Source organism: Psammomys obesus, unplaced genomic scaffold (assembly GCF_907164565.1).
Source record: "Psammomys obesus unplaced genomic scaffold, mPsaObe1.curated_primary_1811, whole genome shotgun sequence".
Classification (NCBI taxonomy): Eukaryota; Metazoa; Chordata; class Mammalia; order Rodentia; family Muridae; genus Psammomys; species Psammomys obesus.
Genome location: NW_026596125.1, coordinates 2,123,747 through 2,147,757, shown reverse-complemented (window position 1 = coordinate 2,147,757; position 24,011 = coordinate 2,123,747). Strand labels below are relative to the sequence as shown.

The 24,011-nt window shown below is 43.7% G+C and overlaps 2 protein-coding genes across 6 annotated transcripts in view; one reads left to right on the top strand and one right to left on the bottom strand.

The window, feature by feature from the left end:
- Pi4k2a (phosphatidylinositol 4-kinase type 2 alpha) overlaps positions 1–16,674 on the bottom strand; it is a 31,606-nt gene extending 14,932 nt beyond the window's left edge. Inside the window, exons 1-2 of one of the 2 annotated variants that reach the window (XM_055630019.1) lie at positions 16,184–16,674; positions 4,836–5,036 (exon numbers count right to left, since the gene is read on the bottom strand). In XM_055630019.1, the coding sequence (XP_055485994.1) occupies positions 4,836–5,036; positions 16,184–16,615 (633 nt within the window). In that variant the 5' untranslated portion in view covers positions 16,616–16,674. The remainder of the gene's footprint in view (positions 1–4,835; positions 5,037–16,183) is intronic. The other variant, XM_055630018.1, reaches the window with a different exon arrangement.
- A 3,909-nt stretch (positions 16,675–20,583) lies between these two features.
- The window catches only part of Morn4 (MORN repeat containing 4), an 11,022-nt gene continuing 7,594 nt past the window's right edge, over positions 20,584–24,011 (top strand). The window contains exon 1 of one of the 4 annotated variants that reach the window (XM_055630026.1): positions 20,584–20,736. The gene's annotated coding sequence lies outside the window, so the exon portion shown is untranslated. Of the gene's footprint in view, positions 20,810–20,851; positions 20,897–24,011 lie in introns of those variants that run through there. The other 3 variants (XM_055630024.1, XM_055630025.1, XM_055630027.1) reach the window with 3 other exon arrangements.

Genomic DNA, 24,011 nt, shown 5'->3' with positions numbered 1-24,011 from the left:
TGCAACGCTCTGCCTGTTGCCTTCACATCCCTCATAATCTATGAGTTGCATGTATGAAAACTCTAATCCAGCCCCTCACTGGACAGTATCACTGGCACTTAAAATAACAGTGGTTGATATTTTTCAAGCATTGCTGCTGGTGCTTAATGATTCATCCATGTGTTAGAGACGAAGATTGCTGGTAACATCCACCACCCTTAAAAACAATCTAGAGATGCAGATTGATAGTAAAGTTAGGTTAAGATGTTTTTGCTAGTGGCTTTGATGGAGAAAATCTTAGGAACAATTTGAAGTTCAGAAAGGCAGACTCTTAATATTGATCTAGGGCTTTTTCTTTGAGGCCAGGGAACAAGAATAATGGCACAAAAGCTGACATGCCTCTTTCTTGCTAAAGCTGGTGAGCAAAGTGATGGTTAATTGCTTGTACGCATTTTTGCCTTCAGCTTTCTGATATGATTTAATAAAAAACTGTTAATGAGTAGATGCACTCCTTGAGGATTTAAAGTAGAAATGATTGTTTTTATATAAAAATTTAATTTGTAATTCAAGATTTTCATAAGATCACTTTTTAAGATAAATAATTGAGCCTTTCTTTGTAACCATAAATTGCAGCCTGCCAATAAGAGACAGTGGCTGAGAAAACTACCTAGCTTGCTTCCACTATAACAAGTCACTTAGAAACAAATGTATGTGGGTTCTTGGGAATAATTTTTCACATTTGTTTTTAACCCATAATATATAAAACATATGAACATGTGGGGGTATTTGGGAACATGTCTTCTATGTACACTCACTGTAATTTTTAACTTAAAGAAAAGTAAAATGTAACCATACTGTGATTTTTATACTGCTTCAAAGATTTTGCTGGGATTGATAAACTGTGGGAGAAAAAATAAACTTGTTGGAGCTTTCTCATTGGAGTTTTGCTCTATCTACCCAATGTGTGAATGTGTATGTATATATGTATAATGGTTGGAGCTTGTTCATTGAAGCTTTGCTTCACCCACCAAATGTATGTGTGTGTGTATGTGTGAAGTTGTTGGAGCTTGTGCCATCTACTAAGTGTGTATGAGTGTGTGACTGCTTTACAATGTCACAACCCCACATTCCCTCTTTGGATTGCTGAACACACTGTCAGAGCTGGTCTTTGACATAATAGAATATTGATAAAATGGTATATATACATCACTTCTGAGAATCTCCCACAATCCTAATCTGTGAAGCTATAAAAGGGCTCTGAGATGTCAGGTCCATACCATTTAACGGTCTCATATCCCTTGTGATATGAATGACTTGGGCATGTGAATACAGGTATGTGATCTCAGCATTTAAAAGGCAAAGGCAGTGGGATCCACACAAGATTGAAGGCAGGCTGGTCTATATGGTCAGTTTCTAGTCAGAATAAACTATACAGTGAGACCTGGTCTCAAATGGGGAAGGGGAAGAAAGGAAATGGGTAAAGAGAAGGGAAAGGAAGGGGAGGGAGAAAAAGAGGGGAGGAGGGGGCAAAGAAAACAAAGAAAAAAAAAGGGCTAGTGAGATGGCACACTTGGTAAGAGCACTTGCCTCCAAAGCCTGACAACCTAAAGCTGGCTCCCAGAACCTGTAACTGTGGAAAAAGAGAACTGACTCCCACAAGTTGCCCTCTGACTTCCATATGTGAGTATTGGCATATGTACTCCCTACTACACAGAATAAATAAATGTAGAAAGGGGAAAACCTGTTTTCTTAAGGCCCTTTTTCCAGTTCCCACTCGAAAACCTGGCTTGTTCAAGCTATAAAGGCATTTTTTCCCTGCTACCAGGTTTACTTGCAACTGTTCTTCCCAGCACAGCACTCTGCCCTGTATGACTAATGAAACTGTCACTACCTCACAGGAAGCAAACAGCCAGCAAGTGAAAAGCAGAACTCTACTATTTCAAGCACCTTCACAACGTGAGCCCTGTTTCCACAGTGACAGGTGCTCTGATCAACTGGATAGAATCCTGTCACAAGAGTAGGGCAGGCAGAAGAGAAGAGATTTCTCTTATAGTCTCCAGCAACTGAACTTAAACTTGCAGAGTTCTGTCTCGCCTTAGCTTCATGGAAGATAAGTGGGGGTTTTTTGTTTGTTTTCCAAGAGACAGGGTTTCTGTCTGTTTCCAGGCTGTCCTGGAACTTTATCTGTAGACTGGCTGGCCTCAAACTCACAGAGATCCTCCTGTCTTTGCCTCTGGGATGAAAGGTATACACCAACACCACTAGCAAAGAAGTGTTTTGTATTGTTAATTCTGATGCAAGAGACCCTCAGAATTCACTATTGTTCTCTAACAAGAGAACAGTAGGGGTACCGTTTATGATGAAAACAGCGCATAAAAACACTACAAGACCCCTTATCAAGTAAATTTCTCTTTGCCACAGAGACCATTACAGAAAACCATCACTGACCAAAAGGAGAGTTGTGAAGCACAGTTCTAACTGATATGTCTATATACATGTAACTCTCAGACCCAAGGCTCAGAAAGGGGCAGAAAGACTGAGAGAGCCAGAGGAACAGGTAACTTGCTATGAGACTGTCTTCTATAAAAATGTCAGGAGCTACTTCCATGAAGTCTCATCAACATGGCTGGCTAAACATGAGCTGAATAAGACTACCACAAACAGGCATACTAACATGGAAGAGGGAAAGTACATGAGGCCTCAACCCTAGACAAAGAACAACGACAACTAAGAAATGCTGAGAGAAGAGGAAATAGCCTTTCCCAGGGAAGAACACGACAACTCGTTATCCAATACCAAATGGAGAGCCCTGAAAACAAATTAAAACTAACATCATACACACATTATACAGATGGAGGGGAGTATAGCATGTTTTACGTACTTAGAAACTCTTGTGCACACGTGTGCATGAGCACACACACACACAAATAAAAACAAATAGGTAGGTCATGATTTTGAAAGAGAACAAAGAAGGGTGTACATGGGAAGGTTTGGAGGAAAGAAAGAGAGAAATGAGAAAATTCTCAAAAGACTAAATGTAGTTTAAAAAAAAAAAAGCACAAAATGTGTAGAGTATTTACATTATTCCAGGCACGAGGCTGTGTGTTGTATATGGGTTATCTTGTATAATCTTGAAAAAAAATCACTCTACTAAATACTATTTTTATCTTTATTCTTATAGGAAGAAGGATACTAAACATACCCTAGGGGATTCACTGACTTACCCATGGGTAAGGCCTTCTGTGGTCCCAGCACTCAGGAGACTAATGCAGGAATATTACAAGTTTAAGGCCTGCCTGAGCTACAAGACTCTACCTCCAATAAGAGAAAGCTACTAAGTAGAATTCAAACTCAAGCATCAGCAGAGCAAGCCAGGAAATGGTTGTGGCTCTGTGCTATTTGCCTAGCAAAGGAAATTACAGAGCACTGAGAAGGGAGTACTTAAAAGGGCTTCTAGAATCTAGGAGGATTTCAGGTCAGCGACTAGACTCTGAAGCAATAGTTATCTTAGAAGATGTTCTTAAGAACACTCATGTCAATAAATTCCCTAAAGTCAGATGAAATCAAGTATGTATTCAAGCAGTGTTTTAAAGGATGGACAGAAGTATAGTCAGAATCTCAACCAAGTCATAACACATACAAGGGATTTTGTAAATCAACTCTATTTGTAAATTTGCCCCAGAATGGTCCTTTCCTTCTCCTTCCTCCTCTTCCCTTCCATTCTCCCTTTTCCTTCCTTCCCTGTAGTCCTGGGCCTTGAACCTGGCCCTTGCATATGCTAAGTAAGTGTTCTAACACTGAGCTACACAACCAAGCCAGGATCTCTAGTCTGATATGCTCAGACAAGTCCCAGGGTTCCACAGGGTGAAGTGAAGGTAGGTGAAGAAAATTCCATATCACTCCTTTGCAGAGTTGAGACAGACATTTTACTCACCCTCAGCCCACGCAAATTCTTTACCAACCTTTGCATAAGGTTTAACTGACATCAGCTAATCTGTATCTAAGGGCGGGCATGGTGGTACACTCTATAGACTCAGGTACTTGCCAGGTTGAAAGAGGCGGAGTACTAGCAGATACTGTATTTACACCTCATTTGGGCAACATGGCGCAACCTTCTTGGTCTCTTAAAAAGAACAGAGGGGCTACAGAGAGGCATGATTTAGTGGCTAAGAGCACTTGCTGCTCTTGCAGGAGTGGAGTTCAGTTTCTAGCACCCAAATGAGGAGACTCACAACTACCTGCACCTCCAGCTTCAAAGGATCCATTGCCTTCTTCCAGCCTTCATTGGCACCTACATACATGAGCACATACACACATGCATAACTTTTTTTCATTAAAAAAAGAGAGCCAGGCATGGTGGTGCATGCCCTTAATCCCAGCACTTGGGAGGCAGAGGTAGGCATATCTCTGTGAGTCTGAGGACAGCCTGGTCTACTGAGAAAGTTCCAGGACAGCCAGAGCTACACAGAGAAACCCTGTCTCAAAAACCAAAAGGAGGAGGAGGAAGAGAAAAGAGGGAAGGAAGATAAAGAAACTGTGTACCTAAATCTTGATCCAGAAGTCTTGAGAATGAGCGGTAAAAGCACCTAGGTTTAAAACCAGCTTGCGACTACCTGGGATACAAAGACCAAGGAAGTCCATAAATGTATATGAGGCACTTGTGAGTATCCTAAGATTGTATATAGAATCTGTGTCCTTCTGAAAGCAGGTTTTAACAGATAAATTGTAAGCCCATTCCTACCACCCACCCACAAAAGACTCAGTATCTCAGGTTAACTAGGACCTCCCTGGACCCTCTGCTTTACTAAGAGAGCTCAGGAACCAGTACTAAGTCTTCCCAGAAATGGGTCACTGACCTTTGTACGGGGTACAATGTTGAGCTCCAGTTTCTGGTCCACCAGGCTAGCCCCTGCCTCTGAGAGATAGCCCTGGTTGAGGACAAGGCAGTCACGGCCGAAGCAGCATGGACAACACAACTTCTGTAGCCATTTGGTCCATTTAGGATTAAGGTGCCCATATGGCTCTTCATTCTTGGGTTTGAAGACAGCAACAATCTTCTACATAGACAAAAGAGAGGATAGGTTAGGTGATTTATAAGTCTGGGAGTAGCTCAGTAGCATTTATGAGGCCCTTAATTCAGTTGAAACAGGATGCTAAAAAGACCTACAGCCAAAGATACCAAGACTCCTTATTCTTCACTTCTTTGTTTTCCCCATCTCTCGTCTCTGTTGTACCGCTGTGCTTCAAAGTAAACGAGTTTGTATACTTCCAGAAGACAGACCCAGAAGCCAGCTTGGTAAGACATCTTTTTTTTGTGGGGGAGGGGGGACACATGTTTTGAGATAGGGTTTCTCTATGTAGCCTTGGCAGTCCTAGAACTCGCTCTGTAGACCAGGCTGGCCACAAACTCATAGAAATCCATTTATCTGTCTCTGTTTCCCAGAGACAAGTGCCTGGCTAGGAGGTGTGTAGGGGTGGGGTGGTACCAGGTGGGGAGGTGGGAGAAGTGTTGGGTGAAGTGGGGGGGGGGGGGGAACAGTCTAATAACAAAACAGAGAAGAAATAAAAATCACAGCAGGAAAAAGAATGCTACATGGTTAGGGTTGGGGTTCTCTTAAAAAATTCTGAGCCGGGTGTGGTGATGCATTCCTTTAATCCCAGTACTGGAGGAGGCAGAGACAGGCAGAGGCCAGAGTGGTCTACAAAGCAAGTCCAGGACAACCAAGGCAACACAGAGAAACCCTGTCTCAGAAAAACCAAAAGAAAAAAAAAATTCTGATAGGCAAAGGTTCAGGAGAAGAAAACCCGTATTTCATTTTCTCTAGCCTATACCTTAATTGTTTCTCTAGTTTTGTTTGTTTGTGGTGACAGGGTCTTATTGTTTATCCCTGGCTGGCTTAGAACTCAGCTGTGTAGACCCTCTGACCTCAAACTCAAGAGATCTACCTCCTGAATGCTGGGATTAAAGGTGTGTTCTGTAATGCCTAGACTCAGAATGTTTCCTTCCACAGAACCCTAGTCCCTCTGGACTTGTTTTACATTTATCTCATTCCTTCCAGTCTCCTAACTTGTAATTCAAAGAAAGAAGAGCAGGTATGCTAACATAGTAATTCACCCCTTTTTTTTTTTTTTTTTTTTTTTCTGAGACAGGGTTTCTCTGTGTAGCCTTGGCCATTCTGGACTTGGTTTGAGGCTGGCCAAGATCACAGAGATCTGTCTGTCTCTGTCTCCAAGTGCTGGGATTACAGGTGGGCACTACCGTGCCCAGCTCTCCAAGTGATTCATGTTACGACTCTTCTCATTCTTCCCTTAGTTCACAGCCAAAACAAGGTTTTCTGGGTCATAAAGTATTGTTTTGTATCACTTCCCGAGTTAGGTCACAGCAGACAACACGTACCCATCTGCCTCCCTTAAGTGAGTACTACTGAACTGACTCATCCCACTGCTAATAATCAGTTAAATCTTGAGGTCAGATCCTTCAAAAACTTCTTGCAAGGATTTGAAAAGGCCAGAGAAACCCAGAATTCTCTTTTCCTTTTCAAAAAGAATCAATTTATTCTTGAGGTCAAATTTATTTACTGGTAAAAGTAAAATATAAACTGTATACTTTTTATTTAAAGACACGGCCTTACTATGTAGCCCTGCCTGGCCTGACTTGTTAGCTAGACCAGGCTAGTTGAACTTAGAAATCTGCCTGTCCCTTCCTCCCCAGTGCTGGCAGTAATTAATTCTGCCACATAATTTCTTGCTTATCCAAAGTGACTAGTAAAAAGCCTTGGCATGCAGCAGCCTCTGTGCTCATCTGGAGCCCAGTCTCTAAAATCCAGATAAGTGGCCAGTCTCTCAGCTGAGAGCAGGACGGCTGAGACCACTGCAGCACGCAGCCTCCAGTGAAAGACAGACGAAGGCATTCCAGATACCAGTGAGGGTTGAAAAGTATCAAGAATAAATTAAATTCTTCCACTTAAAGAAAGCAGAACTTGAAGGCCAAATTGCACACAACTGTCATTTATATACTGACCTCCAGGCTTCTCAATTTCCTCCCACCATGAGGAAAGCATTAATTGGCTCTTCAAATAAATTTAAAAAAACATAGTTATCTCAGTCACACAAAATTACTGTCTTGATTATTGAGGGAATGAAAGGGGAGGGAGATTGAAGAACTAGAAGGATCTTCAGAGAGAGGGAGACACATGGCTTTTAGGACTAAGAATAGACCTCAGTGCAACTCAGCTCTGCTAAAAGTTGATCAGGGCCTAGTTTGTCTAAGCATGTGGTAGGTTTCCTCGACAGAAATTAGGCCTTTGTCCTAATTTTCAAAACCATGTTGAGTGCATATGCTCTGACAAATCAAGAATACTCTCCTCTTCACAGAGTATCTAAAACCACTCAAAAAAAAAAAAAAAAAAAAAAAAAAAAAAAAAAACACAAAACAAAACAAAACCTACCAGTATTCAGCCAGAAAAGAAAATGACTGATTTTCCTCATCATTCTCTCTTTCTAGATAGTCAATTCTTGTTACACCCAGAAGACTGTATCTGTTTAGCAGTGATTTTTAAAGCATCTTTCCTTAACACCCACTTACTACTCTCCCTGTTTAACATAGAATAATGTAAGATACCTAAGGTCATAGTAGTCCATGAATAAAAACAGAACTGTACCAGGAACCAAGAGCCTTCTCAAAGCTGGTGTCAGAACCCACAATCAATTACTGGAACCTAAGTTCCTATTGCTAACCAGCACTGACTAGCATAAGGGTATAATAAAGAGACCCCTGAAAAGACCAAATGTGATATATTTGCAGCACAGTTACCCACCAGAAAGACTAAAGATCTGCTGGAGCCCAGAGGTACAAGGCCAGCCTGGGAAACAATGCTGGAACCCCCTCTCTCAATAATCAAAACCATCCAGGTGTGGTGGTGCATGCCTGTAACCTAGCAGGAAGATGACAAACAAGGCCAGCCTGGGCTACAGAGTAAAAAGAAAAAAGAAAACGAAGGAAGTACCTCTTTTTTTCCAAGAACTTTTAAAACTTTAGTTCAAGTAAATCACTCATGCACAATGATATATACAGAGGTGACTTTTAAAAGTCTGGTTGTTTGGGCTGGAGAGATGGCTCAGAGGTTAAGAGCATTGGCTGCTCTTCCAAAGATCCTGAGTTCACTTCCCAGCAACCACATGGTGGCTCACAACCATCTACAGTGAGAGCTGGTGCTCTCTTCTGGTGCGCACGCAGATGCTGTATAAATAATAAATAAATGATATTTGTTTTAAAAAAAAGTCTGGTTGCTCTATCTTTTACTTGGTTGTTTTATCTCTCATGTTTAGGGGATAGAGTGCTCAAGCAAGTTAAAAGTGCTTGCCATCAAGTCTGATGCCCTGGATTCAAATCTCAGAATCTACAATGCTGAAGCAGACAACTGACTTCACAAGTTGTCTTCTGACCTCTAACCGCATGCTGTGCATATGTGTGCAAACACTCAAAATAAATTTTATGTTTGGTACACATAAATGGAAGGTTCTCACACTTTTTCATCTCAAGATTTCCTTCACGACAGTCATGGTAGCATAGTACTAGGATTCTCTTAAACTGTTAAAAATTATTAAGATCTCCAATGCCTTTAATTCCAGCACTCAGGAGGCAGAAGCAGGCAGATTTCTGTGAGTTTGAGGCCAGCCTGGTCTACAAATGGAGTCCAGGACAGCAAGGGCAGAAAAACCCTGTTTCAAAACACCAAACCAAACCAAACCAAAAAAAAAAAAAAAGAAAGAAAGAAAGAAAAAAAAAAAGCTTCCCCAAAGAGAGGGAATCAGTCTTCTTAATGTGTGATCCCTGGTAGGTCACTCCAGAGAAGGGCCCGCTTCCAAGAATAGAAGGCAGCACAGATTAGACTAAAATAATTCAGAAGAAAACTCCAAGGGAGATCAGTGTGGAGGGGGTAGACCTAGGAGGAAGTGGGGGATGTGAATAAGATCAAGATACACTATGAAATTCTTTTTTTCTTTTTAGTTTTTCAAGATAGGGTTTCTCTGTGTAGCCTTGGCTGTTCTGGACTCGCTTTGTAGAGCAGGCTGGCCTTGAACTCACAGAGATCTGCCTATCTCTGCCTCCCTGCATGCTAGGATTACAGGCGTGTGTCAACGAGGCCAGCTCTCTGTGAAATTCTTAAAGTATTAATTAAAAAATCATTTTGAAAAGATTCTGGGCTGAAGAGATGGCTCAGTGGCTACGAACACTTGTTACTCTTGCAAAAGACCCAGGTTCATTTTCCAGCACAAAAAGGGTGGTTCACAATCATCTGTAATTCCAGTTTCTAAGTATCTGACCCTGCCTTCTGACCACTGCAGACAATAAAATAAGATTCCCCAAAAGCTTTCTTTTCTTTTTTCCAGTTGATTTACTTTACATCCAAAGGTAACCCGTTCCCTCCTCTCCTCCCAGTCTCTCCCCTTCTCCTCATCTCTGTTCCCCTCTTTCTTCCCCCCCCCCCAAAAGGGGAGAGCCCTCCCCCATATCAACTTGACCAGTACATCAAGTCATATCAGGACTAGACTGAGCATATATCTTTATTCCCTGAGGCCAGGCAACCCAGCCCTGCCACGGGGAAATGATCCAAAAGCAGGCAATAGAGTCCATGTTAGAAACAGACGCCCCCTTCACTAGCCAGGTGCCCCATATGAAGACCAAGCCACCCAGAGGCTATATGTGTGCAGGGAGCCTAGGTCCAGATCACGCATGCTCCTTAGTTGGTGTCTCAGTCTCTGAAAACCCCCATGGGACTGGGTTAGCTGTCTCTGTTGGTCTTCTTGTGACGTTCCTGTCCCCTGCAGGTTCTTCCATCTTTCCCCCAACACTTCCACAGGACCCCCAGAGCTCCACCCCATGCTTGGCTGCAAGACCCAGCATCTGTTCAGATCAACTGCTGGCTGGAGCCTCCCAGATGACAGTCAAGTTAGGCTCCTGTAAAAGCTTTCATTTTTGTGGGTAAAAGCTATACTTGCTGTATTTGAATTAAAGCTGAAAGGCTGAAACTATTCATTTAATAAAAACAAACACTATATATTAACATAACCAATTTTTTTATGAAAATAACCATTTTCAAAACAGTTTTGCAAAACTACGTAGTATCTGAGTTACTAGAAGACCACTGCCTTCTCATACCTTCCTTGGTATTCAAGGTTTTGGTATCTCACATCATGTGACCTTTTTACTTCTCTGCTCTACACACAAAGGGAAATGAGTGAGAACAAGCAAATAAAGCCTTACAACTATTATGAAAATACTCATCCCTGAGCCCTCAAAAGAAATTTTTAGTGTCCCTGGTCCACACTCTAAGAACTACTGTGCTCTGCCAACTATTTTACTCATAACTTGGTCGTGGGATAGCTCCCTGTACCAGATGGCAGATAAAGTTTAAATCTTATGACCTACATCTATACAGGATATAGAACATTCATTATATCATTAAAGTGTTTGCTCCTTAAGATCTGGTGATGGCTATCAATATGGTTCTTAACCAAGTGGAAGGATGTAAGAATTCTTTTGGATGGGTGTCAGAAGAGAAGTTAGGAAGTCAATTCTATCCTACCACACCGGTTTTTGGGCCCTCAGGCTTCGTGGTAAGCACCTTCTACTGAGCCATCTGACTGGTCCTAACTTTCAGCCTTTTAAACAAACTCCACACACCAATATTTTCTCATGAAAATTACATCATATTCAAATACTGAATTGCTTCTTCTGACTATACATGCAAACAAGAAAAACATTTTTATAATGTTATTATTAGAGGCACATGAACACATAAAATAAAAAGATTTAAAAAAAAAAATCATAGGCTGGACCTGGTGATGCACATCTTTAATCTCAGCACTCAGGAGGCAGAGGCAGTCAGTCACTGTGAATTCCAGACCAGCCAGGTCTACATAGTGAGTCCCTGCCTTAAAAAATAAACAATAAAAACAAGCTGGAGTGGTGGCAAAGACCTTTAATCCCAGCACTCACACAGCAGAGGCAGATGGATATCTCTGAGTTAAATGCCAACCCAGGTCTACAAAATTCCAGGTCTGGCAGAGCTACACAGTGAGAACCTGTCTTGATAGATAGGTAGGTAGGTAGGTAGATGGATGGATGGAAAGAAATGAAGTCAATCAAATAAGCAATAAAAGTCAGTAAGGTTGAAAATCACTGATACAATATAAAGTTCCTAGAATATGTGGACAGATAACCATGCAGATTCTGTAACTGGTAACTTCATACAAAAATCAATAGCATTAATGAATTGCTGTTCTTGATGGTTACAAAAACATCCTCTCAAAATTATACTATTTCTGTCTTATATAGCACATGTATCCAAGAAAGCCTAATACAGAGGTCATTAGGCACGTGACTGTAAAACAGGACAAAATGTAGCAGTAGGATGGAACACGCTTGTAATTTCAGAAATTCAGGAGGTGCTGGCAGGAAGATCAAGAGTACAAAGTCATTCTCAGCTACATAGTTAGACTGAGACCAGCCTGGGCTACCTGAGACCCTGTTTAAAGGAGAAACAAAAATCAAGGGACAAAATGAAAAACTCTTGAGTATGTTCCTGCTAAGTATCAGGAACTACTTATGGCTTTCATGTGTGATATCTCATTTAATCACCATCACCACCTTTTCTAATAATAGGATCTTACTTTTACTTTACTATGTAGCCTTGGCTGCATGGAACACACTATATAAATGAGGCTAATTCACAGAGCTCCTCCTCCCTCTGCCTCCTGAGAGCTGGGGTTAGATGCCTGCACCACCATGCCTGGCTCACTAATCTTCTTAAACTAGTTAGATCACATGCCCTACAACTCCTGGGAATGTGTACATCATAAAAGAGTAAACGCTAAGAAAATACATCTATAGTTGAGTGACCATGAGATCTGAAGCAGCAAAGATGAAAGTAAGGAGCAGTAATGTGAACACACATCACCATGACAACTTTTAACCTAGCATTTTCCATTTTACTGTTCAGGCCCTTACTTGATCATCCTGTGGCAGAAACTACCATAAACTAGGAAGTGGAATCAAGACTGTCCTAGTCAAGACTCTTTCAGAATGAGCTGGAGGACTCCCTGCTCTTCTAGAGGGCCTGAGCACCATTTTTGGCACCCACATCAGGTACACCCATATCAACTGCCTGTAGCCCTGGCTCCAGGGGATCCAACACTCACTTTTGACCTCCGAGGGCACCCACATACAGGTGGCATAAAAACCTGCAGACTCGCCCATAAGTGAAATAAATTAAAGTTAAAATAGGTTGTATATCTTTAATCCCAGCCATAACTAGGCAGAGGCAGGTGAACCTGTGAGTTCAAAGCCAGCCTGTTCTACACAGTAAGCTCCAAGCCAGCCAGGGCTACATAGTGAGATAAAAAAAATTAATCTTGAAAAATTAAAGACTCTTTCAGACTGTTCCAAAAGTACTTATTACACACACTACTGGTTCCTCCTGTTTCCCCTTTTGTCCTGATATAAGACGTCTAATTTATCTTTCAGGCAAGACAAAAACTACAGCTCCCAACTAACTACTACAACTCTGTGCTGGACAATAAGATGTAGGCAGAAAAATCTGGTGCAACTTCTAGGAAGGGCCCAAAAGGGTTGAGACATATTCTTTCTCTCCCTTCTTCCAATAGCTGACAAACAAGTAAGCTTTAGCAGCTATCTTAAAAGATGAAGTATAGGCCACACACTAGGGACAGGGAAATCTGGGATTGAAGTGAATGAAAAACCATACTGATTCTGAGAAGCTGATAGACTTCCCTTACATTTCAGATAATAAACTTTTTTGTCAATAACATTAAAAAATATGTCACACACAGGCAAGTCCGATACTAACCAACACAGAGCTTCAAAGAAAAACTGAATTCAGAGGCCTGACTGCCTCTGAAGAGTACTATGGTGAGGAGCACGACCTAGGAACCAAGATGCCAAACTAGGGGAGGGACCTGGTACAAATCAGCCACACTGCACCCAATGTCACCAACAGTACCAACCGCTAATGAGGTTATAGGGAATAAGTGTTAATGCTCATGAAATGCTTAAAAACAGCACTGGCCAGTAAGCACTACTTACGCATTAATTCAATAAAATATATACATTTGGGGCAGATTCTAAGGTGACAAATCAAACTACAGTGTGTCTGTGGGCCAGTCTAACCCTACACAAGAATTTAGGAAGTGGTCCTCTGTCCTAAGCCACATTTTCAGTGAGAATAGGCCAATCATATTAGTATTTTTTGACATCTGTATGTAGATTTTACCTTTAACAGAGAATCATAGCCAAAAATGAGAGATCCTAAACACCACAAAAAGCAAAGTGAAAACATCACACACACACACACCCAAGACACACACACACACACCTCTGGTCAGTCCTCTGTGTATGTTCTGAGGTGACAGATCCCACTAGTCCCACCTATCAGAGCACCAGATCGATTCCCAGCTGACCTGACAGACTTCTAAATGAGAAAAAAATAATAATCTTCTTCCTGTGGCTATTGAAAGAACCAGCCAACATGCTACCATAACCCACTTGCCCCCAAAACACATCTCCTACCTTTAATTCCATTCTGTTCCTGAATGAAAAAGATAAAATCTTGCCGAGTTGTTTTGTTGTGCTGGGAGATGAATCAGGGGGCCTTGGGCATATTCTCAGCGCTTACTCCAATCCAGTTTATACAAACACAGTTGACAGAATTGCTCTCTGGTGTTTGTAATCTATTCTCTGGGTAAATGGATTATTCAATGGATTCTATCAAGAGCTACAACATCACAACCCATCCTAGCCACCTACACACAACAGCATGCAACCCATCTGAAAAGCACACATGGGGACTGGAGAGATGGCCCAGAAGCTAAGAGTATACAAAAATTTTAATTCAGAACATGGTTACTCTGGCTGGAATACAGACATGCCTTTAATCCCTGAAGACAGACGAAAGCAGATCTCTGAGTTCAAGGCCAGCCTAGTATAGAGCAAGATCCAGGTGAAGAAAAGGTTAGGTCCAGGTATGGTGGTCCACATCTTTAAGCCCAACACTCAGGAGACAAAGATGTACAGATTTCTGCGTTCTAGTCAGTGCTGTTCAGTCAGTTCGGTTGAATCAGTGAGTTGAGAGGCAGTGCAGGAGAGTTGAGTTTGTGGCAGTTCATGGAATTCAGAGGCAGTTTTACTGGGAGAGTTTTGCAGAGACAGGTTAGAGAGAACAAGCTAGACACAGGTGAAGACAGAATGAGCCAGAGGATGACAAGGAGCCAGATGATTAGAACAAATAGCTAGCGTTAGTTTGAGACCAAGCAGAGCATTTCTGTAAAAATCTGAAAGAAACCAGATTGAATCAGTCAGCTAGGAGAGGAGTTTGAGCCAGAACAGCTGAGTTGAATCAGCCAGCCAGAGTTCAGAAAGAACTAGAAAGGGTGAGTTTATTCAGCAGTAAGTCCCAGAGCCTGAAAACATTCAAGGCCTAGATTAGGTTGTACAGAGGCTAGAAGAAGCTTCCAGGACTATGCCTAGATTAGCAGATGGGGGCACTAAGCCTCTAAGAGGACAAATCAGGAGAATAAAAGTTACTTTTACATAAGAGCACGAGTCGCTCTTGTGGAGGACCCAGGGTTCGATTTTGAGCACCCACATGATAGTTCACAACCATCTAACTCCAGTTCTAGAAGATCCAACACCCTCTTCTGGTCTATTTGGGCATCAGGCATTGCACATGGTGCACACAAATAAAGACAAAATATCAATATATATAATATAAAATTTTTAAAAATTAAAAAGTAAGATGAACAAAGAGTCCACAAAGGACCTGGGAGGTTCAGGCAAGAGAAACATGAGGTAGAGTCCAGTCTGGGCTACATAGTGAAATCCTAAATAGTAATTTTTTTTCTTTTTGAGACGGCTGTTCTGGATCTCATTCAGTCAACCAGGATGGCCTCCAACTCACAGAGATCCTCCTGCTTCAGCCTCCCAAGTGCTAAGATTAAAGGCTTTCGCCAACGCCTGGCTAATTTTTTTAAAGTTAAGATTATATATACACAATTCACACACACACACAAAAATGCAAGGGACCAGCTGCAGAGTGGTGGTAACATGCCTTTAATCCCAGCGCGGGGAAGGCACAGGCAGGGTGATCAAGGCCTGGTCTACTCATGATTTTTAGGGACAGCCAGGGCTACACAGAGAAACCCTGGGGAGGTGGGGTAGGGAATGCAAGGGAATTACCCATTGTTTTAATCCATGTAACAAGAGTACATTTAAAACATGAACCATTCTGGCGCATCAGAAACCATCAACAGGAAGGCACTGACATATCTTGACCTACTATTCCTCTAATAACTCTGGTCTTATCTGTGTTCAAAGTTTTAAATTCTTACGAATTTAAATTTCTCAGAAGCTGCCCTGGTCACCTCATGCCCCACATTATCCTACCTACTTCCATAACCCCACTACGAAAGCAACGGACAAAATTAAGGTCAGCAAAACTCTGCCTTCGCTAAGTAAACTGCTGACAGGCTTGGGGGAGAAATTAAAGGGCAGGAGACAGTCTTGTGTTTTTAAAGCTCCACATCCTAAACTGAGGAAGCATAAGCTACGACGTGCGCCTTTTCCCAGGAGTGAGCAATAACCAGGCCAGATGACACTGATACGTCCACCCACGCGGTCACCATTGACTGTTAACAGGAAACTAGGATCCCCGCACAGACAACCCCACGACACAGAGGCTGGAATTAAATCCTCAGAGCCCGTGACCAGGTCAACTGACCCACAGAACTGGAAGACACGGCTTTGGGCCAAACTAAAATAAATAAATAAACGGTGAAAGAGAATAGGCCTAAAGCCCGGAGTCCGGAGGCAAGGACCGGGTACTCGTCCCAATAGTTTAAAGCTAAGGGACCGACTGGAAAGCAGCCCCGGTCAGCACTTCTTAGCCCCGCATCTGGTCAATTTCCTCTTTTCACTTTCCGCTCACGCCTTCCCCCGCCCCCAGCACACACACAGAAAGGTTCTGATTGATTTTGTCATCCCGCGAGGCTTCCCCATCTCCAGTCCCCAGGAGCATCCCCACTCCCGCCGGGGGCCGGCGCTGAAGTTTGTCTTCTGCACCCTCCGGAGTCTCCGTTTCCCCGGTCCGGGGCGCCGCCCCCGCCGCGACCGCTCCCCCGCGCTCACCCCCTGAGAGTCCTTGACGAAGTAGCTTCCGCTGGAGCCCTGGTAGATGCGCTCGGGATAGATGCAGCACTCGATGGCCACCTCGGCCTGCCGCACCACCACCTCGAACTCGGGGTCCTCCGGGAACTCGTTCCGCTCGCGGTGGGTCTGAACCGCATGCGCCGCCGCGACCGCCTGGGCAGCCAGAGCCTGGGCCTGCGCCGCCACCGTGTGTGTCTGGCCCTGCGCCGTCGCGCACCGGGCCCGGTCCAGCAGGGGCTGCCGCTCCCGGTCGTGGCCGGGCGAGCACGGCGGAGACGGGCCGCAGCCGGCCGCCGCCACGCGGACCGCGCCCCCCGGTACCTGCGGAAAGTGAGCTCCGGAGCACGACGGGAAGGTGTACTCCGGGGGTTGGGCCCGCTCGGGGGACACTAGCGGGCTCGTCTCGTCCATCCCTCAGGCCGCCGGCTCGGGGACCCGGCGCGCTCCACACCAGCGCCTCGCGGACGCGACCAATCCACGGCACTCCCCACCTCCCTCCTGGCCAACCAGGACGCGGGGCCTCCGTAGCTCCGCCCCTAGCCTGCCCTGTTTACTTGGCGACGCGTAGGCGCCGCCCCTCTCGCTCGAACGGTAGCCAATCAGAACCTGCGTCTACGCAATCACGGCCTCCACAGCTTTCGCGTCACCCTCAGTGAAGACTGCGCATGCTCCAAGCAACAAACCTGGCTCAGGCACGCCCTCTGCCCCTAGCCCCGCCCCAGCTTCTAATTGGCAGACAGAGCGTAGGACGCTTTCCTAATAGCAGCTTTCTTAGTCACTTGCTAATTGACTGCCTATCAGGAACTGGCCGTGAGACTGCAAAAAGTCATTTTTGTGTCACCAAGCACCTACTATGTTCAAAGAATTGAAGAGACAACAATGAAGTAAAGATGTCCCGTTCACCCCCATACTATCTCAGTAACTTTTAAAAACCCCAGTCCTCATTCAGTTTACGTAGTGTATGCGCAAATGAGTCAATGCTTTATCTGATCATTGAGGAAAGCTTTGGTCCCTTGAGAATAAAAAGCGCTTGACATTATTCACTTTAATGTCTAGACATCGTTGGTTCTCGTTTCCATTAGTAAAGGGAAGGAGAAAATGGGCCTCTGTCCCCACTCTGGATAAACATCGTTTGAGGACAGTAGGACATAAAGAGCTAACAATATTAGCTCAAGTCTATGATAGTTCATAGACTTAAGAAAGTGAGCAAAAGCTGTATACAGAGCCTGTACTTAGAGCCGACTCCTAAAGGAAGTAACTGAATCACAAGGGGAAAGAAGGAAAGAAAAGGCACGTAAGGCATTGCCAAAGAAAAAGAGGAAGAAGGCCAAAGCCTATTTAGGACAGCCTGCTTGACTTGACCTAGGGGAAGCAGAGGTAAAGGCTAAAGGCCTGGTGAACCAGCAGAGGGCTTGTGACAGGTACCTGGAGGACACGTTTCTTTTGCAGGAAAGAGCTTTTGAGTTTCTTTTGCAGGAAAGAGCTTGATAGAGGGAAAGGAGTGGGAGCACATCCACTCCAAACCCAGACATGAGTGAAGAATGGGGAGAATGGGGGCTGCAGGGATAGATCAACAGTTCAGAGCACTTGCTGCTCTTGCAGAGGAATGGAATTCAGTGCCTAGTTCCCAGCACTCCCATCCTGGTGGCTCACAATCTCTAACTCCAGCTCTCTCCTGGCCTCCTCACTCGTGCTCTCTCTCTCACACACACAACAACAACAACAACAACAATAATTATTATTATTATTATTATTATTATTAATAGGGCCTGGAGAGATAGCTCAGCAGTTAAGATTGGCTGTTCTTTCAGAGGACCCAAGTTCAATTCCCAGAACCCACATGGCAGCTCACAACCGTCTGTAACTCCAGGGGATTCAACACCCTCACCCAGATATCCATGCATGCAAAATACCAATACATACAAAATAAAAATAAACAAATAATTTTTTTAAATAATAACAATTATTTTTTAAGTGTAAAATGTAATACATAGAAACACGGGCTTGGCGATCAGAGACATTTGAGGCTGAACTCTGTTCTATAAACGATTCTTATTTTTTTAAGTATTTATTATATGTAGAGTGCTCTATCTGCATGTACACACACCAAAAAAGGGCCCCAGATCTCACCATAGATGGTTGTGAGCCGCTCTGTGGGTGCAGGGAATCTAACTCAGGAGCCCTAGAAGAGCAGCCGGCACTCTTAATCTCTGAGCCATCTTTCCAGCCCGTGATTCCAATTGAAAAGAAGTTAATTTCTAAAGTTCCTAATCTATAAAATGGTAATTACTACCCTTACCTCATTTGATTGAGAAAAGACTCTATAAATAAAGCATTTAGCATTGTACTCAGGACATTAAAAGCCCTCCTTAAACATTCCCCTTTCATAACTGCTGAAATTGTTGCTAAGTACATTTTTGTTTTTCTTCTTCTGAGTCGCCAGCAGCTGGAAGAAAGAGTTTCACAGAAGATGGCCAATCACATAACCGCCAATACTTTATAATCATACCTTAATATTTTATATTTATTTAATTTGTGTGTGTTTCTGAATATGTGTGTGTGTGTGTGTGTGTGTGTGTGTCACATGTGTGTGCATGTGCTGAGGTCAGAGGACAGCCATTAGTTCTCTTTCCATTGTGTGAGCTCCAGGGGTCAAACTCAAGCTCTCAGGCTTGGTGGCAAGTGAGCCATCTCACCAGCGCCCATAATCCTGCTTTCTTGGTCCTACTCACTAGAAGCATTGAATTAAAAGAGCTATTGCTTGGTTGTATGTATGAGAATATCCTGGGCTTTTTTTTTCCCAAATGAACCCCTCTGAGAGAGAGAGAGAGAGAGAGAGAGAGAGAGAGAAAGCATGGCAGCCAGAGATCTATATAGAATTCCACTGGCCTTTCAGTCACAACTAATTGAATGATGTCTACCTAACTAATGCAGTGATGTCTGCCTCATGAGTCCTCAGAACCATGGAAATGATATTTGACATTACTCATCTCATTTAGATTAAGAAGTTAAAATTATGATCAAGGGAGGATCCAGGACTCAAGAGTTCTCCCTGGAATTCTGAGTTTTCTCTACAGAAATCCCCTCAGATTTTATCTCTGTGTCTACCACTTAGAACTTGATTTCCCTTTCATGTAAGCATGTCAAAACACGCCCTGATACATACAGAGAGCTAGCACTCACCCAGAGCTAAGTATGCACAGGGCATTGTTTGAAACATCTTACATGGGTTAGCTCTTTTAACTGCCATTCTAACTCCTGCGATGCTGGACACTGCGTGATTAGTCCTTACCCAATAAGACAGCTTACTAAGAAACTAAACATCTTGCTAATTTACAGGTCTTTCCATGATGTAGCCCCACAGAATCTGTGATTTAATCTCATTTTTCTACATTTTTCCTAACACGAATTCTAATAACGTCCCTTTCCTTACATTTCATTCTCTCAATGACTGAACTAACTTTAATCCACAGTCTACAATTTAGCTTATATTACCAAGCAACTGTTGGAAATCTATTGAATCTACTGCTCAGATTTTATTTTACAAGCTAGAGAGCTTACTAAGTTACTCAAAAACAAACCCAATCAGTAACAGAGATAGTATGTGAACACAGAATTCAAATCTTTTAAAAATAACTTCCGACTACCATTCCTTTTGCGTTGTGTTCTCATACGAGTCCTGAAAAGGCCATTATTATTGTCATCATTATCATTTTCTAGCCTGCGGCTGAAGAAATCCCAATCCAGAAAAAACAATCTGAAGTAATTCGCTTTGTCTCTCCGTGCCTCGCGCGTGTAATAAGCCCTCATGAGAGAGGCAATAACGACAGTGGCTTTCCAAGCCCAGCAGAACTCTCACGCTGCTCGCACACAGTTCAGTAAACAAAACATAGGACTACACGGATATTTGGGAACAGTATTTGGAAAAATTTGTTCCAATGATGGCAATATATTTTAAATACAGAGAATGGGGGACACAACGAGTAGTCCCTTTAAAGGCAAAAGTGCAGCGCCTCCCTAATTATAAAGCTGAGCTTCGAAAGCTGGATTTAGGTTCTCGTCATACTTAGCGGCGGAGCTGTTTGTGAATCTAAAAATCACAACCTCTTGAGCTGGTAGCCACTTTGAACACACGTTCGGGCTTAGGTGGGATTAAAGTTTCTGCCTGGGGGTCTCTGGAGAGGTGAAGCCTGGGTTCTCCTTTTCTATTGGGGTTACGGAGGTGGGACAGCAGGCTCAGCCCCACCCCTCTTTCAGATCTTTGGCCCAGGCCCCTCACAAAGATGGCACGGAGGAGGACTGGACCAATGGGGAGTGGCGTTGCTCGCGGTTGCCTAGGTAACAGCCAATGAACGGCGGGAATTGTGCCCAGTGCGGCCGTCAGGGATGGCGGCGTCCGGTGGGGCTGAGACGGTTGGAGGCGGCCGAGGGGAAGGTGGCCCTGGGGAGCCCAGAGGAGCAAAGATCCTGGCGGCTGGAGCTCCGCGTCGCGTCGGGGCGTGACGGTCGTCCCCGAGAGGCCGAGCTCTCAGGTTGGCTCGCGGCGCCGGGGCGAGGACGACGGGGGAGTGTGGTCCACCAGGTGCGAGCTGAGGCGTCCAGCAGGTGACCTGGGAGCGAGCCTCTGTCCGGGCTGTACTGACCAGAAAGTGGCTGCGAAAAACGCGGCTGCGAGTGGGATCCCAACATTAGGTTTGGAGGTTTGATCCCGAGATCGGAGCCCTGGGCTACACAGGGCACTGGTTATCGGGAGGGGTGTGCCGGGCTGTGTCTAGAGAGAACTGAAGAGCCTGTGGGGTGGGAGCAGACCTCCAAAAGGACAGAGCTGGGCTGGAATGAAAGTGCAGCGGGAGACTAGCTTGCCTGGTGAAGGTCTGGGGCTTTGTCTGATTTGGGGCGCCTCTTTGCCGCGGGTAGGAGACGTCCCACATACTGAGGCTTGGGGAATGGGTTGTTTCGGTTACTTGGGGGGTGGGTGTCATTTCTGTGGTCCAGCATCCATTAGGTACAACAAGAGTAACTTCACTGTATTAGAGCCTGGCCCAGGCATTCCCCTTTCCCTTGGCATGGAATAGTGTTCTGACAAACGTTACTCCCAAGAGCCCATCCCTCTCGTGGCACCATCTCTTTAAAAACCTTAATTTTGGTGCCAGTGTTCTCTTCTCGGCTTCTTGACTCTAACTATCCCACATGCTTCCTAAATAAGACCTGTTTATAACAGCGTCATTGTTTACTTCCCAGATTGAAGAGTTATAAATTTTAAAACCTAATTATTTCATTTTTACTTTAAAATATGTTTTATAGAATAGTATTCTCAGTTTCCTAATATTTGTTCACTTTCTCCTCTTAGGGCTCCAAAAACCCACGGTTGCTTCCTTTATAACTAAAAGGACTTTTGTTAAGACCGCCTACCCAAGAAAGGTGGCTTTGGGTGCAGTTTGAAGGGTGTGGGTAGTTAGATAGCCTCTAACTGGGGATATAATGATTCTTAGGTTGGGAAAAGATTTTTGTTATTTTGTTTTAAAACTTCTTAATTTATGCTGAACATGGTGGAGCCTTGGGAGGCAGAGGCAAGTGAATCTCTCTTGAGTTCAAGGCCAGCCAGGTCTACGAAGAGTTTCAGGGCAGCCAGGACTACATAAACAAAAAACAATCTTTCAAAACAATCTCTTTCAAAAACAAACAATCAAACAAAAACTTCTTAATCCAGAGAAAAGTTCTCCTGTGAATACACAAATATTTTTTTAGTAAGCTTGATTTTTAAAAACAAGAGAAACAAACGGGAGACTGGACGGGTAGCTTAGCCATAGTATTTGCTGCTCAAATAGTACTTGCTGCTCTTGCAGAGGGTCAGGAGTCAGTTCCCAGCACCCAAAATGGTAGCTCCCAGCCACCTGTAACTCTAGTTCTAAAGGATCTAAAGCCCTTCCCCCCCTCCCCGCCCCAGGCTCTTGCACCCATGTAGTATACACACCCTTAAGCAGGGTCATACATGTACACAGAAATTTAAAGCACCTTATAAAAGTGAAAACACCTTCTCACCACCGTCTTAGAGTTCTGTTGGGAGCTGTCCATGGAAGAAAAAATTAAGATAGCAAGTGATATGGTCTCTTTTGCCGAGTAATAGGATGGTGGTTTATGGAAATAAAATAGTAATTTTAGGTTATGCTTTGGACTGATCTTTTGCAGCTTTTCTGTCAGTACAGAAAGGGTAGGTGTCTATGGGAATTTGAATCATCTTGGTTTGTGCCTGGGTTCCATGTGTATATCTAGGCCTAAGGCATCAATTTTCTTCAAAACTATATGAGCAAGTAGTGTAAACACTGATTTGTGTTGGGCTTTTCCATCTTCATTCACACTGGATACACTTTATTAAACTATAGTTGTCTTAATTAGCTGTGGATAATCATGTTTACGGGTGAAATTCCCTCATGGCCTCGTGGCTGTGCAGCTGACTGTTAATTATCACCAATAGCAGCAAGATTCATAAATTAAAATTCAAGCACTGTCCCAGGTAGTGACAAATATCAGCGATTTTGACACACATAGCAGTTTCTAGCCAAATGTATTCAGCCATAGCCTGAGAGCCATGAGTTCTACATATGTTCCTTTTAATTAGCACTTCTGATTTGAGTCTCAAGACTGGTCGTGGTTTTAACAAATAACTTCTGAATTTACTGTATGTCTCTAGATATGAAAAAAAAGGATGGAAATGTGTAATATATACTCTTGAAAAACATCACAGAATGGTGTCAAGAGTAGGTTGACAGATGGTGCTCTGCTTATTATCACTAAACAACAAATTAGCCCAATATTTTGCAGCTTAAAACTACCCCATGATACTCCCAGGTCCCATGGGCCAGGAAATCTAGGCCTGACGTCATGGAGTGGCCTCAGTGTCCGGGAGCTGGAATCATTTGACATCTCTTTCACTGATGCCTGGTCCTGTCTGAGCTAAGACAATTAAAAAATGAGAATGTCAAGCCATGGTGGCACACACTTTTGATTCCAGCACTCAGGAGGCAGAGGCAGGCAGATCTCTGTGAGTACGAGGCCAGCCTGATCTATAAAGCAAGTTCTAGGACACCCAGAACCACACTGCAAAACCCTGACTTGAACCTCCTTACCCTCCCCCCAAAATGGGAATGCCAACTGGTGCAACAGCACATGTCCTGAACTTGCTTGGCTTTCTCATTACTTGGGAGCCTCCAAATAGTATTTTTTTTAAATAACGTTTTGTGTGTCTGTATGTATACATGCCGTGGTATGCTTGTGGAAGTCAGAGGACAATTGCTGGAGTCAGTTCTCTCCTCCCAACTGTATGGGTCCAGGGATCCAACTCAGGCTGTCAGTCCTGGAGGCAGGCACCTTTACCTGCTGAACCATTTCACTGTCTCCCGTCAGGCATTCTCAGGTGGTGGCTCAGGTCTCAAGCTATGGGTCTATCAACAATTAGAATGTACTTTGTGATGAGCATCACTTCCATGGTGCTGAATTTGAAGCAGTCCCAGACTGGTCAAATTTAGGGAGACGTTGCAAACATCTTTAGAAGATGAAGTCTACCACATATGGTAATAAAAAAAAAATTTCAGGGGCTGGAGAAATGGCTTAGCAGTTAAGAGTACTGGCTGCTCTTCCAGAGGACCCAGGTTCAATTCCCCCAACCACATGGTGGCTCACAACCCTCTATAATGGGATCAGAGGCCCTCTTCTGGCATGCAGGCAAATATGTGGATAGAACACTCATTCATTAGATAGATAGATAGATAGATAGATAGATAGATAGATAGATAGATAGATAGATAGA